Source organism: Rissa tridactyla, chromosome 8 (assembly GCF_028500815.1).
Source record: "Rissa tridactyla isolate bRisTri1 chromosome 8, bRisTri1.patW.cur.20221130, whole genome shotgun sequence".
Lineage (NCBI taxonomy): Eukaryota > Metazoa > Chordata > Aves > Charadriiformes > Laridae > Rissa > Rissa tridactyla.
This window is the reverse complement of record NC_071473.1, coordinates 11,873,769-11,889,340: the sequence shown is the minus strand read 5'-3', so window position 1 is coordinate 11,889,340 and position 15,572 is coordinate 11,873,769. Positions and strand designations below refer to the sequence as shown.

Below are 15,572 nucleotides of genomic sequence, written 5' to 3'. Positions count from 1 at the left end.
GAAGTACATTAATAAACTAAACATTTTTCAGTGTAGAACTTGCTTATGTAAGTGCAAGAACCCTGAGTGCTTTACTTTGTTTTTCATAAAGATGATCAGGAAACATTTGCTTTTTTACGGCAACTTGGCAAATACGGAGCAGTTGTCACCTTTAAGATCAAATAGGTTTAGTAACGTAACACTCAATGCAAATATTTAAGTAAGCACACCAATGTTTCCTACATCCTCTGTTCCAGAGGTAGAACTTTGAACTACCCGTGCAATATTTTAATAAAAGCACTGAAAGCATTTTTGAATTTAGCTTGAGTTGCTCACTGCACAGGTCACTTATCTCAGTCTGTCACTCCATTTTCTTCAGCTGACTTTGCAATTTGCTTTGCAAAAGAGAAAATACTTTGATGTTTAAAATATGGCTAAAATCTTCTAATAGCGTACAATCAGTCACATGTCCTGGCATTCGCTGCTGATGAAATCCTTGTATGACAGTAGTACAAAACATTAAGTTAATTGAATTGCTTGGCACCAGAACATTCCTCAGTATTGTAATGGCTTCTTAGTCTACAAAGCCTAATTATGCCTGAAAGCCGCCTCCTTTTACAGCAAAGCTACTTTGTATATTACTTCAGTTATTTCAGTTCCTTTCTGATAGCTCCCTTATTTTAACTGACATAGAAAGTTGTTATTTATTAATGTCTCTGTAGTTCATATGTACTTTTTCCAGTAATGTATCTTTGATGTTTAGAGTTGATGATATATGATCATTTCATATTTAATGAAATTCTAGTATCAACATGCTTTCACTCTTACCTTATTCTATCTTTTGTATAATTTCAATATATATTATATGGCCATGCTCAACTTTTCCAATTTTGATAAAATAGGTCTGTGCTAAGCTAAGGTGTTATTTTAATTGTTTGAATGCTGTGTGGATTACTGCAAAGGTCTGCCTGGGCTGATTTACAAGCAGAGAAGTTCCACGGCAGGTTGACTGTATGTGTTTTGGTAAATGTTTTCTTTAATAGATAATTATTGCAAACTTTCAGAAATACTATTTTCATCCAGGCTGGATAACTTCCACCTCTTCTCCCTGGAAGAATTTTTTTCCTTTGATTATAGCACAGAGCTTTTCTTACCAGGTTTTAAATCACTATATCACACAGATGTCAATTAGCTTACCTCCGCTCTTGATGAGAATATCAAAAAGATCATCCATCTGCTGACTGTGTGCACTGGAAATCTGTAGTACATGAAAAAAGGGTTATGCTTTTTCATGTAGTATTTTTTCCTAAGCTGACTGATCCTAGCTTCTCTCAATGGTACATAACTACTAACTTATGATCAAGCCTAAAATTCTTCATACGAAACTGTCAATCTAGAAAACAGAGAAATACTTTGGAGAGACACTTGTAATCCCTGTCGTCAGTTTCAGTACAAAGGAATAGGGTAAAAAAAAACCTGAAAAGTAAGACAAAGATTTAATGAAGGCAACCTAGAGGAGAGGTGCAGAAAACTAGGGATAAGAAGAATTACTAACCCTGTTTTGTAGCAGGGTAAGTATCTGAAATAACTGCAGGACTTTGGGGCTGCACCCTGAACTGCTTTCTCTCAGAGATATCCTGCGAATAGTCATCATGTAAGATGCATTTTGTTAGGTGCAAGTTGTTTTGGTTTTTTGTTTGTGGTTTTTTTTTTCCCAATTAGTAAATTAATGTTCTTTTTTTTAAAAAGTGGGGGGAAGTTTTCATCAACTGTTCATCTGTTTCTTTTAAACAGCCATCTCCTGAATATTTGTACCTTAAGGTAACGTAAGAAAACCCCCACAAACCTATTATTTCAAAAAAGGTCTAGGAAAAGTAGAAACTTCTATGATGGTCTCAAAACTATAACTGTTTTAAAACATTGGTTATACTCCAGAGATGGGAAGTAGTTTGTCATCAAGAGATCTAGCTTCCGAAAAGAGGCCAGTGGGGAGGCACTTTGGTAACTGGTAGTGATAGAAGTAGTTGTGTGTGCCTTCACTGTGTGGATGTCTCACACATGCCAAGAACATATGAAATGGCATTAGATACCCACACTTCTGCCTGAGTGTCTGCTACCACAAACCCAGCAACCAATACTAAGTTGCTACAAGGATTTTTTTGGGGGGATAGCTCTGAAACGCATGAGGTTAGGGATGCTCATTAATTTTGTTTCCAACTTTCCTCCAACATGAAGGGTATAATGGTAAACGGACAAAGCATCCATAGGATTATTCATGAAGCTCACTAAATGTAGCCTCTTTTGAAGCAAGCACCTATGCTCATGTGTGTGTGTGTGTATATATATATACACACACACATATATATATATAAAAAATGTTTACCTAAGTGTGTATAAACACACTCACACACATTCTGCTCAAGTTTACTCACTTTGGAAAATATGAATATATTTTCTCTCTTCTAAGTCTGAAGTTTGGGTATCATACCTCCTTGAAACAAGTCAGTTGAAGGCTAGTTACTATTAAGTAGCACTAGCAGCATTATTCCAATTATATATATCACCAACTGGATACTGTAAGACTTATTTACATGTCTGTTGCTTTAGTAAAAAGAACCATGAAACAGGAGTCCTGCAGTTGAACACAGTTATGAAAATATTAACAGGGTACGTTAGAAAATCTTGACACCAAACAAAAAACTAAAATAAGCTATGGCTTTGATAATTCTAAAGGAAAAAAAGATGTTTTAATAGACTAAACAGGAGAAAATAACTACCTCACGGTGTGATGTCTGAATATTGCGGGTCTGTTTTATGGCCTCTTCATAACGAGGAGGATCTTTTGTCTTGGATACTGTGTTGTTGAAGAGGGATTGTTGAACAATATAAGGCTGGGCTTGAGATGGAGAGCCAGGCTGCATGAAATAACAAAATAATGACTAAACAATACCTTCTAGTGAATTCAAGATGGATCAAGGTCTGCAAGTTATCCTATTTTCTTGTACCAATCTACATATTTGCAAACAGCAGCAGCATAGGTAATTGGAGGGATAAAATAATAGTTTCTTTCTCTTTTTCTCACGCATGTATACATACATGCCTTATGAAAATCTACAAAACATTCTTCCTCCTTGAGTGAACTGCAGTATGCACATAGTCACATGTTGTTTAAGAATGATAATATAAAACTGAACTTTATGGAACACTGTTGTGCTAATCTTACCTTATTAGGAGTAGCAGGTCCATTCTGCACAGAGGGAACCTGATTACCACCAGTGTGAATGTTAGAGTTTGATGTTTTATTAATAAAAGATTGTGAAGGTGTTGTAACTGGTGCAGTCTGATAGGAAAATACCGTATTTGATGTGGTAGCTGGAAAAACCTGTAAAGGATTAATATATCAGTCTTAGGTTGTGGTGGCTTTTTTTTTTTAAATTAACAACACTGGATAGATTACATTTATAAAGTTTAAGACTTTTTTTTTTAAATTAAAAATACTCGTTTGCTTAAGTTCCCTACTAAGGGAATGTTATTTGTACTGCTTTTTCCCTCCAGTGGAGTAATTTGTAAATCTAGAACAATTTCTCTTTGAAAGAAAGTTTGTGCTGTGACATGCTTTCATTTATAACTGAGAATTAAAAATATTTTCCTGCAATTTTCCATGAATCATGAGAAAGTGTGATATAATTTTTCTGAAATACATTCAGAAGAGTATGGACCAGTTTAATACAGTATGCATGATTTCCCCACCTAGTGGACAGTCAATAAAATGAACATATTTCTGGTCTGATACAAACTACTATACGTATCCACACTTGTCCTGTGCTGCCTGTTCTAAGAATGGTTTGGTTTGTGCCACAGAATTCTAATTTCTTTTAACTACAGATATCTATGAGTAGTGAGGGAGAGGCAAAATATAACTGATGAACTTGGGTATCAACTGTAAATTCGGTTACTGGTATGTACATAAACTTTTTATTTCTTCAACTGATAGTCCATACACTCATTGCAAATGATTCCAAGTAGTATCCTACTTCGCATGTTTTTAAGTTAAAGGGAGAGGAAGAGGATCTATGAATGTATGAGTGCATAAGACTCTTCTTTTAAATTCAGTATTACTCCCAGATACTTTTATGACAAAGGTGAGACAAATCTTAGATCGGGGATGGAGATAAAGGTAGGATAGCTTTGTGGAATACAGCCTGAATACCAAATTAAGTCTGCTGTGAGAAGGCTTAATACAGTTTTTGTTAGCCACCTGGATCATCTGTGTGAAAACTGTTGTACTTTCCAGCTGTCTATCACTGAGGTGAATGGCTGTGAGATGTCTCCTTATTACTGAATGAATTGAAGAACAAGGGCCATGTGGAAACTAGAATATGAAGAGACACCTCAAGCGTGTAGGAGAAAACAAATGGAATAATCAGCTGATTTGCATAAAAATCTGAGCTACCTGAGAAAGTCTAGATGAATCCAAGGGAAACTGGTTCTGGAAAACAACTATTTATGGAGATCATAACTATTAGGAAGACCAGCTTCACCAAAAAGTGTTAATAAGTAGCATTACTCACTCACAGTTCATTAGCTCAATCTCCCTGCTGAAACATCTAAGTTTCATGAAATGAAAACGGCAGACAGGCAGATCTAATGCCGAATGCATGAAGATTATCCTGCTCTATTGTATCACATCAGTATTTTACATTCTGATGTAAAAAACAGCACAATTATGCTGTCTGCTTTCCTGTGTAAAAGACGGCAGTAGATGTGTGAGACAAACAGCTAGGATAGGCAGGCTGTTCAGCTCCAGGATAGCCAGATGCAGACTAAAGTCCACTGGGAACTATGTGGTCTCCATGACAACTGATCTGAATAGGGAGAAAGACTAGAGGGTACCATTCTTGGTACCTTCTCCTGCAATCATTTCAAGGAACTTATAGACAGCAAAGGAAGAAAACTGCTAGTCTCTGGCACAAGTAAATGCATCAGGAAGACTGGAAAATTTCTATATGGGACCTGTCAAATTAACAAGGTAAGATTAGCCCCTCACCAAATCCCAGAGAATCTGGATTAAATCTGCTTTGACATCTGTAGGATAACCTCAGTGTCCGTGAAATTAAACAGGTTGAACAAGCAGTCTGAAGAGTGATGATGCTCATTTAGTTGCGTTCCCTGTTATTAGCCAGTTATCTAAAGAATGGCAGGGCGTAATCATACATCTTCTAAGATAAATTCTTATCTGGAATAAGAGCCTTAGCAGAAGCAGATTAGGGGACACTGCACAGGTAGAAGCCTCAGATCATGTCAGAACATGGGTTTTATGATGCACTTTTATAAACTGAAATATAAACTTTGAAGGCTGAGATATTTTGTAACAGTTATATAACATACTGTAAAAATTACCCTCTTCATCTTGAAATTTCAGTTGTTTCTGAATTATCCTTTCCTCGGGGCAGACTGAAAAACATTGTTCTAAGTGATAGGAGCCTTAGAGTTGATAGCAGTGATAAGGAAGCAATAAAGGTCCAAAACCAATCTCTGAGTTCCTAATAACAGAGGTCAGCCTGAAAGAGGCTCAAAGAAGGAGAAAGCCCTTTCTTTTGTGATGACTGGTGCTGATGGATTGATATCAGTTACTATATGACACCCTAACAGGCTTGAGAGGCAGGCCCGCGCGAACCTCATGAAGTTCAACAAGGCCAAGTGCAAGGTCCTGCACGTGGGTCAGGGTAATTCCAAGCACAAATACAGGCTGGGTGGAGAATGGATTGAGAGCAGCCTGGAGGAGAAGGACTTGGGGGTATTGGTTGATGAGCAGCTCAACATGAGCTGTCAATGTGTGCCTGCAGCCCAGAAAGCCAACTGCATCCTGGGCTGCATCAAAACAAATGCGGCCAGCAGGTCGAGGGAGGTGATTCTGCCCCTCTGCTTCACGCTGGTGAGACCCCACCTGGAGTACTGCGTCCAGCTCTGGGGATCCCAACATAAGAAGGACAGGAACCTGTTGGAGTGAGTCCAGTGGGGAGCCACAAAGATGATCAGAGGGCTGGAGCACCTCTGCTGTGAGGACAGGCTGAGAGAGTTAGGGTTGTTCAGCCTGGAGAAGAGAAGGCTCCATGGAGACCTTATAGCAGCCTTCCAGTACTTAAAGAGGGCCTACAGGAAAGCTGGGGAGGGACTCTTTATCATGGAGTGTAGTGATAGTACGAGGGGGAATGGTTTTAAACTGAAAGAGGGTAGATTTAGATTAGATATTAGGAAGAAATTATTTTCCGTGAGGGTGGTGAGACAGTGGCACAGGCTGCCCAGAGAAGCTGTGGATGCCCCACCCCTGGAGGTGTTTAAAGCCAGGTTGGACAGGGCTTTCAGCAACCTGGTCTGGCGGAAGGCATCTGTGCGCATGGCAGGGGGGTTGGAACTAGATGATCTAGAGATCATCAGATCTAAAGGTCCCTTCCAACCCAAACCAGTCTATGAGTCTATGATATGAACACGACTGGACTGGCACTCACGGCTGTGCATCCATTGCTGATGAACATCTGTTCTGGAATGGGAAATTTCAGAGCTGATTGTTTTGGGTAGAGAGGAAAAGAAGGCGCTCTCTCTGACTCATTCCCTGCATTCCTTAGGAAGAGATGGATTGTAGGTATGGGGGTTTTTGACTCACTGGAATTGCTGTCCTCAGTATCCGACTCCATAGCTTTCTTCGTAAGTAAGGGTGAAATCAACAAGGAAAGTAGAAAAACTAAAAGGAATGCCTGTAAAAGAATAAATCTCTGAAACCACAGGTAAAAGCTTTCTCTTAAGAAATGCCTACAAGAATCTCCCATTTTGAGCCAGTGACAAATAAGAGAAAATGACAGGAATACCTGGTATACCACTTGTGCCAAGCATGAGGAAGAATGTCCTAAGAGTACCGTTAAGATAAAAAGTCTTTAGCCTTAGGTATTTATTTGCAACTGAAAAATGAAGTCCTGCATAGACTAAAATTTTTAAAGAGAAGGAGTTACAAGCCCATTGTATCACACAGAAAAACATAGTACAGAGATGTTAGGTGACTTGATCATTTATATATGACACAGATGACATGTAAAAGATTCTAAAATCACTGCCTAGAATTAGATTACACAGCTATTTATCATAATGCTTATTGCTATCCACAAACCTTTCTGATTTGTTGGGTGTGACCGAGTGCGTGCTGCGTGATGGTATTTTGTTTTGATTGTGGAGTATGCATCTGAGGTGCTGTCTGGACCAGGCCAGAGGAAGAAATAGGAGCAGGTATTTGTGATGGGGTCTGTATTCCAGCTTGTGATTGAGCCTAAGGGATGAAGATAAAATATTTGCATTATTCTTATCTCACAGTAAATTACATCATGTAATAAATCTATTGCATAGATTATGCAGAATAGCAACAGCACGTATTCTGGGGAAGGATGAGCGTGAACTGTGTATGGGAGACAAATTCTTTACTGTCTTTGGTACTGGTGAGTTCCCAGCTAAAAGGTGGTGTTTATTTTGCCAACAGAATTTAAGAAAGACAAAGACAAACTGGAGAGGGTCCAGTGGAGAGCAATGAATATACTAAGAAATAGAGTGTAACTAGTAAGAAAGGACTATAAGAACTGGCTTTGAGTAACCAGAAAGACAAAACTGATGATGCAAGAAAAGGGTTGCTTTTAAGATCGCAGTAGTTTTCAATGGCCACTGAAAGGCAAGAAGCATGTCTAACCTCAGGAAAGACAGTTTTAGCTGGTAGTTAGGAAAACTTTGTGTAATATCAGTGAAGTAAAATACCAGAACATGATGCTTAAGGTTGTTACAGAATTCTAGCAGGATTTTAGATCAATTTAGACAAAGATCTGTCTGGTTGTGTAGCCACCAGGACCAGGTCTTGCACTGCAGGCTGTGGGGCCCATCCCCACCAGAATTTTACAGCCCGCATAAGTATTGCTAAATGTGATGGTGCACATGCTAGCACCAAAGCCTAGGCCCACAACATGCCACAACAGCCAAGTAGATGCTGGAGCTACAAGAATACTTTGCTGGCACAATAACCATATGGGTGGCAGGGGATTTCATCTAGCTATATCCCAGTAATTCCACTGGGAAGTATATGCTTGATTCTACCTTAGACCAACAGGTTAAACTGTTTCAGTTTGGTCAGATTATTCATTCCTTTTCATTTATAACCTATGTTGCTTTATGCTGTATTTATTCACTGCAATACTACCTATAATGAGCCTAGAAATAACATTTGTGTAACCATGGTTTCTTTTTATAACTCCTCTGGAGTTCTAGAACGTGGCATTCACATTTTTCAATATAATGAGCCATCACCATACAAGGAAGTTCAAACACACATTTTGCAAACAGCTATACTTCAAAATAAAGTACTGGGTTGTAGCTCTCTATTGCAATTTGGAGTTAACAAAACGGTGGTGTATGCTGATATAAATCAAAACCAACTGTACATGGAGGCAGCACCTGGTAAGACAAGTACTTTTCAGGAAGGAGTATCTAGGAAACGAAATTGCAAAGCAAGTACTAGAAGTTATAGATTGTCTCTTACATTTTTCTGCTCTTTTCCCTAAAGCAGAAACAAGCTAAAGCTGATTTTAAAGTTAATCTCACAAGCAGCATACTTACCTATTTCTAATAAATTATGCAAATAATGCCATGCAGTTTACAGGATCAAAAATAAAAACACGCTTACCTGCAACTTTATATTTCCAACGGGTAGCTGAACTGCAGTGGTAGAATTCGGTCCCTGGATGGATAGTGGAAGGAGCAGCTGTGCAGTTCCTTGGGTAGTTAATAAAGCTTGAGGTTGAGCAACAACTGCAGTTTGCGGCTGCCTCTGTGGATTAACATAAAATTGAGAAATGGCATTCTGAGGTTCAGCTTTGGCCACAGGTATCTCCTGCTTGATGACAACTGCCTTTTTGGCAACTGGATTCTGGCCGCTAGTATATACCGATTGTCCTAAAGAATGACTAGCTTGACTTGTACTAGAGCAGTCGGTAAGTGCATTTTCATCTTTGACAGCAGTGCTGAATTGCTTCTGTTCCAAAGTAGCTGAGTTACCAGAAGCCTGAGACTGTTGCTGTTGTCCCCGTTTTTCAACCTCAAGTTGCATTTTCAGTACTTCCACAAGTTTTTGCTCTTGTTCCAGTTTCCTTTTGAGCTCTTCAATCTGCTTTTCTTTTTCTTGAAGCTTGCGGTCCCTTTCTGCTACATCAAACTCCATGGTTGAGATGCTTCCACTACTGCGATTTTGATTATCATCAGTCATATTTGCTCTTAGTGGTGAAGTACTTAAGAACTGGGATGGTGACATCATGGTCATCATTTCTGTGAAAGTATCTGCCATACTAGTATCATCTGTGCTTAGATTTGATTGTTCTGAAGGAGAGGGAGATATAGGCAAAGGAGAGCTGATGTTTTCAGTATTTGCTACTTTGCAGCCAGGTCCGGTAGATGTTTTTTCTGGAGGAAAGCTGGATATCGTATTAGCCACTGGTTTATTTAGTGTTGCAACAGGAAATGCCACAGTCACTTCCCCAGTGTTACCTGTGGCCCCAGTAGAAGTGGTTACTGTAACAGAGCTACTAGTTGCAATCCCATTGTTATTAAGATCTTGATAGGGTTTCAGACGCTCAATAAGATCTGTTTTTGTTCCAGACACTGGCAATCCCCTCAATTTCAACTCCATTTTAAGCTCCGCTACCTGAAATAAGTTAAAGCACAATAGTAAAAAAATAAAATATGAAAACTTACATACATTCCACCTTATTACATCTTTGTAAGAAAAAATATTTTTCAGTGTATTTGCTAATTATTAAACCTCTAGGTTCTGAAAGCATTCATGATCCGTGAGCACATTTCCATGACCTGCTGCTTACTTTCACTGTTTAAGTGGACAAAACCTTAGTAGTGTTCAGTTGTTGTACAAAGAAAAGTAGCAATGTTATGCTGATTTTTCATAAATATTCAAAATGGAAAAATGAACATACAGCTCCAATTCTGGCAGGAAAACTTCTGAAGCAAAACTGTAGACAATGGCAGCAGTGCAGATAAAAGCACTGAAAACTAGCACGCTGAACGCCTTTGTTACAGACATCTATTTCTGAGAAATTTTATCAGGTCAGCTGGATGATTCAGTAGACCCATCAAACACAAAAGGCTCTCTAATTAGCAACTGAACAGTTACAGCTATGTGCCATGTGGGTTTCTTTAACAAACATAAAAAGTATAAGCAGTCAAAATTAACCTAATTCCTAATACAAAAGTGTTCTCAATTTTCCAATAAGCTTACAGACAAAGTAAAGTGCAAGTATGTTGAGTGTAAATTAATTCTGTGAATATCAATTAAAAAGAACAGTCACAATGAATGGCTTCTGTTTATGATATACATACACCGCATCTAACTCTAGTGTTTGGGTTATATGTACATTAGAAGCAACTCTAAAAGAATAAAAGGTAGTGACCTCAGTAATGTTTCAGTACTTTGCCAATCTGGAATTTTAAATTATAAGTCTTCATGATTTGGAAATGATGAAAAGTCACAGCAATCCATTTGCATAACATCTCTAAGAACCACAGCAATCTAATGTTAAATGACGGTCTACCTAACAACGATTATCAGCTGTTTCCCCCGATCTGGTATCTTCTACACTTGCTCGAGAGCGCATTCCAATTTTTCTGTTTTTCAACGATGCATTTCTGAATTCTTAATCAGAACTGATTTAGATGATTCAGTGTTAAAACCACCACCAGCACGTCTGCAAGTATGGCTTATGTTACTGTTACCACATATCAGGAATACCAATAAATTATGTAGAAATGGATAAGTGAACAGCTTTAATCACTGCAAAGCAAAAATTCAAATATTAACTTAAATATCTTAAAAAAGTTAATAAGTTAATAATTCAAAGTTTGAAAAGCTTATTTCAAATGCTGTTGTTTGAATTGCATTTTATAGATTTGTTAGATATAGTAATGTATGGTCAGTTAAAACCCATCTTGAGAATCTGATCTTCCAAAACCTCTATTTTATCCCTTCAAGTCTAAAAAAATACTGACTCCCATCCCTCAGAAACCCAACACCTTGGTAGAGAAGAGAGAAATGGATAAAGTACCCACTAGATGTCCCTACTCCTCTGCTCAGGTTTGGCACATTGGTTTAGTTGCTGTTGAAAGGATCTGAATCTAAACCCCCACAGGCTTCTTCAAATTCGTTTTCATTAGGACCCTTACAGTATTAATTCCTGTTAATGTATTTCTGAAGGAAGAAAATCCCATGCAATGCCTTCATATTACAGTTTAAACAGAGTTTACAGAGTTATTTATAACTTCAAGAAGCTTTTATGAAATTTAGTGTTCATTTTCAGATGATGTGTTGAATTCCAGTACAAAGATCTTTTTATTTTCTGTTCTCTTTTACTAATGTTATTTCTGTGTTGTCTTTATAGCAGTGACGCCTCTGAATATTATTATTAGGGCATTTTTTACCTTCAAGTCATCCAAGCTTGAAGGTAGAGGTCCTGGTTTCCGGCTGGGAATATTACTATTCTGTCTTGGTGAGCTGGCAGCTGATGGTGGTGTACTGTTGTTCAAAGTATTCAGTGGCGTGTTCCCGTTGTTACTCTGTTTGTCATTCAGTGGCCTTCATGTGATAAGAAAAAGGGGGACAATGTCAATGCTAAATATATTATGTTTTCAATCAAGAAGCTGTGATTCTGAATCTATTGTCGTATCAAGTTAATGAAAATATTTTTTTTACAAATACATATTTAACATAAAATATTACCATTAAATGTTTTTAGTAAAATGACACAGAGAAGAAAGCATAACAGAGTAGTATGTTGATAATTTATTTTCTCTTCAGTTAAGTGTAATAATTTACGCTTTATAGTTTTTATTGTCATGGCATCCCTGAAGGATACTATGGACTGCAGAATCAGTTTATACAAATTAATCATTAGATAGGGTGACTAGTTACTTTTTTGTTTGACATCGATAAAGACCTCCACAATATTGAGCTCTATATGTATCAATCCTACATACATGTCCAATGTTCATATACATTAAGGACCAATGTGAAGGTAGTTTACTCTTCAGATGACGCATTTTCGTCAGCTGTACTCGTAAGAAGAATCTCATACAAGGATCTCAAAATAAATGTAAAAAATTTAAAAATGCCATAATATACACTAGGTACCATAAGTCAGCTCTTTTATTTCGTTCAACAGTTTTATGAAGAAACATTTCAGAAATGTCAGTAAATGGAACATAAGAAGCGTGGGTAAGCAGGCAGAAACATCTCTAGTCCAAATGTTAGGATACATGGTAATTATAAATATAACCACAGATGGTATCTTTAACTTTTATAGCCTCACTTGCTGAGGAAAAATAACTCAGTGAAAACTCATTTTAAAAAAAAAACAGTTGAAAGTAATTTGAATTTAGGGTTGTGCAACTGTGGCATCTTACACTGTAAGCACTTCTAGGAAAAGACTGATCTTAGATGATGAGAATGAAACTCTGCAGATAGCTTCTCATTCTGCTATAGGGCGCTGGCAACTCTTTGGAGATTTATTTTTCCGAGTGCTTCTACCTATAAATCAGAAAGCATACTTCTCACTGTTGAAAGTGCTAAAGATCAACATTGATGAGGACCTTGTATAAGCATTAGAGATGAGACTATAAACAATATACAAATTCTACCTAATTTAAAATGACTGTTTCTTTTTATTTGTAAACTGCAAAAACATGGTCTCTGAAACTGATGTAAAAACACAATAAAACCACAACAATAGTACACATCTTTGTAAAAGCCATCGTCTGTAAGCTTCGCTTCTGCTCTGCCTACCTATGTCACATTTGAGTGAAAACGGTGTCAAAGCTTTCTTGCTTTCACATAAATGCTTTGAGTTTCAAATATGCATCTGGTCAGAAAAAACGCATCTCACAGGTAGGAGGTTCTGTTTCCATGTCACACAAAAATAACTAGAACCACTTAAAGGCTTGTCAGACTACAGGAGTATTTTAACAAGAGAACCACCTCATCACATTGTTAAATGAAGTAAATAATACCCACAGTGATGCACATTGCTATTTAAGTTTTCTTGGGTTCCAACCATCTCTTAACATTTGTAAAGCACATTTACTTCTAAAACACAAAGTTTATAACTGACGTATATATATTTTCTTTAAAGGACACAAACAATGCTTCACGTACTTCAGTGGTGCAGGTAGAATTGTCTGGTAGTTGTAGTGTTGTTGCTGTTGGCTCAGGATCTGCAGCTGCAAAAACAGTTGCTGCTGTTGTAGCAGACGAGCATAGTTGGAGTCCATCTGTGGCTCATTTTTCTCACCTTTCTGATCAGGTGGAATATATTGATGATACTTCAATTTTTTCACCCTTGGCTTAGGTTCTTTACATTTCTTACTCCGATGCTTATCATTTGGGTTCTTTGGGTGGCTTTGCTGTTTATGGATGGAAAAGATTGAAACAACTATAACAGACATATAATTTGCAAGCAGTTATGCAAGGTACAAAGATAAAGCATATGGGAGCGCATTTACTGCAAGGAGTTGCTGAACACAATCATCCCTGCAAACCTGCCCAAAAGGATAACTTACCATCCTTCAAAAGTCAACGTGTTCCAGCTGGCTTATATAGTGCACAAGAAAGGGTCATCAAATCACAGTTTGTGAATGTTTTTTTAATGGATGGCACTAATGAAGCTAAGGGATTCTGCTAGTCATGACCTGTCATTGCAAAGAGGCATTCATAAACAGGTAAGTTCAAAGCCACTTAGCACTTTGTACAAGCAAAAACTAGTATCTTAAACTCCAACCATAAACACTTGCAGGTTAGAAGTACTTACAACAGGTCTCAATTAAACGCATGGACAGACAGTCCTATATATTACAGGATTACTCTTAGGAAAGTTTCAGCAGTATCTTTATACCTGCCAATGTGATAAAACTCTCTTCCTTTAAAAACTCTTTGAAATTATTTTAAGTGAAAGTTGAAGGCAGTTACCTAGTCATACAGAAGTACCAAAGCAGAAATCCTGTGTTGATCCAGGCACATTTATTACACAGATAGCCTGTTTAGGGGGATATCTGAATTTGTCATTATGGTTCTGCATTAAGTAAGCTGGTACAAGTGCAGTGGATATAGCCAAATTTATACTAGAAATTGACTACTGGAGGTCATCCTTGTAAATTTAACTGAGAATTAATTTCATGTAGTTAGGTAGAGGCCTACATACATATATAATCATGACTCAGATGAAGACCTTTGGCAAAGTTGCTGAAATGAAATGTTATAAACACCTTCTAACATGACCCCCTCTCTATTTGTATATATTTGTATATTTTTCATTTTCAAAATGTTTTCCATGCTGCTGGCTAGGTCAGTGAAGAAAAGAGAACTGAGTATGTTCTAGTGGCAGAGATTGTAGATTGTAGGTTGTCTGGTTGGACTCGATGATCTTAAGGGTCCTTTCCAGCCATGAAGATTCTGTGATTCTTCTGATATTCAAATACAAGGATACGGTAACTTCACTCACACAGTGTGTTCAACAATAAATGAACTAAGTAAACAGTTGCAGAAAAGGAGCAATGCTGTTCACCAATTTGGTTATAGATAGAATATGAATGCAGTTGCCTCTGTTCCTATTAAATTATTCTCCATACAAAACTAGATGAGAAAAGATTAATTTCACCAATAGAAAGGAGAAACTCAGTATTGCAAAAATCTAGTCATTATTTCTTAAAGACTTCCATAGCAATGCAATGCATAATTCTGCCTGAAAACTTTCATCAACTGTACTGTAAGGACCTCTTGAAATAATGAGCCAGTCCCTGCAAGTGTTAATCGTTGATCTTAGCACACAAAAGCTTTCAGCCAACAACCCAGTAAGTTCTCGTGAACACTGAGAGAAGTTGCTGTTAGTTATAGGCGCTCTATTTTGTTATTTGTGTATTTTGTCATTAAATGCAGCATTGGAAAAGGACACAGTTAAAGAACATAGTCCTCAGATGCCATTATTACAGATACCTACCTTTACTAATGTTGGCCCAGGCTTTGCTGGAGATACCGTATTTGTGGTCAGGGTGGTTGTTGCAGTAGAACGTGTAACCTGCTGTTCGATTGTAGAGGGAGTTTTGAGAAATTCAGGAACTGGAGAGGTTAAAGGTGGATACTAGTATTAAAAAAATATAAGGAAAAAGAGAAACATTAAAAACATCCACCATCTGAATAATTGAAAAAATGTGAAAACGTTAAGATAATTTACTATGATGTCAAATTCATACAGCATTTTTAGGAAGAATGGCAAAACCAGGACTTATCCGTATACATTTTGGCACACTTCAAATATAGCAGGTAAGAAAAACTGGTTTCTTACCTTGACTTAGTTTGCATTTTAACTACTGCGTGTAAATGTATCCAAAATCTGTTTTTACCAATACAGGATTTACTGCTAGTTTCACCAAAGCAGAACAGTAATTGATTGTAATATCAATAAATATTTTTCCAACATTAACATTTTTTCTTAATTATTATTGTTGTTTTTTCT

The 15,572-nt window shown here is 37.4% G+C and overlaps 2 protein-coding genes across 35 annotated transcripts in view; one reads left to right on the top strand and one right to left on the bottom strand.

The window, feature by feature from the left end:
* MRTFB (myocardin related transcription factor B) overlaps positions 1-15,572 on the bottom strand; it is a 93,305-nt gene that overhangs the window by 6,333 nt on the left and 71,400 nt on the right. For 9 of the 11 annotated variants that reach the window (XM_054211147.1, XM_054211150.1, XM_054211154.1 and 6 more), the window contains 8 exons: positions 15,057-15,197; positions 13,220-13,467; positions 11,491-11,644; positions 8,693-9,706; positions 7,142-7,297; positions 3,203-3,361; positions 2,757-2,894; positions 1,177-1,237 (listed from right to left, as the gene is read on the bottom strand). In XM_054211147.1, the coding sequence (XP_054067122.1) occupies positions 1,177-1,237; positions 2,757-2,894; positions 3,203-3,361; positions 7,142-7,297; positions 8,693-9,706; positions 11,491-11,644; positions 13,220-13,467; positions 15,057-15,197 (2,071 nt within the window). Of the gene's footprint in view, positions 1-1,176; positions 1,238-2,756; positions 2,895-3,202; positions 3,362-6,643; positions 6,735-7,141; positions 7,298-8,692; positions 9,707-11,490; positions 11,645-13,219; positions 13,468-15,056; positions 15,198-15,572 lie in introns of those variants that run through there. The other 2 variants (XR_008467964.1, XM_054211153.1) reach the window with 2 other exon arrangements.
* Positions 1-15,572, top strand: part of LOC128913491 (uncharacterized) — an 81,823-nt gene that overhangs the window by 30,202 nt on the left and 36,049 nt on the right. For 15 of the 24 annotated variants that reach the window (XR_008467971.1, XR_008467973.1, XR_008467984.1 and 12 more), the window contains one exon: positions 13,413-15,379. The exons of 4 other annotated variants lie outside the window; for them this stretch is intronic. Coding sequence is in view for 3 of the 20 variants with exons in the window: in XM_054211157.1 (XP_054067132.1) it covers positions 4,274-4,321 (48 nt within the window). In the remaining 17 variants the exon portion in view is untranslated. 5 more of the 24 variants (XR_008467975.1, XM_054211160.1, XR_008467965.1 and 2 more) reach the window with 4 other exon arrangements.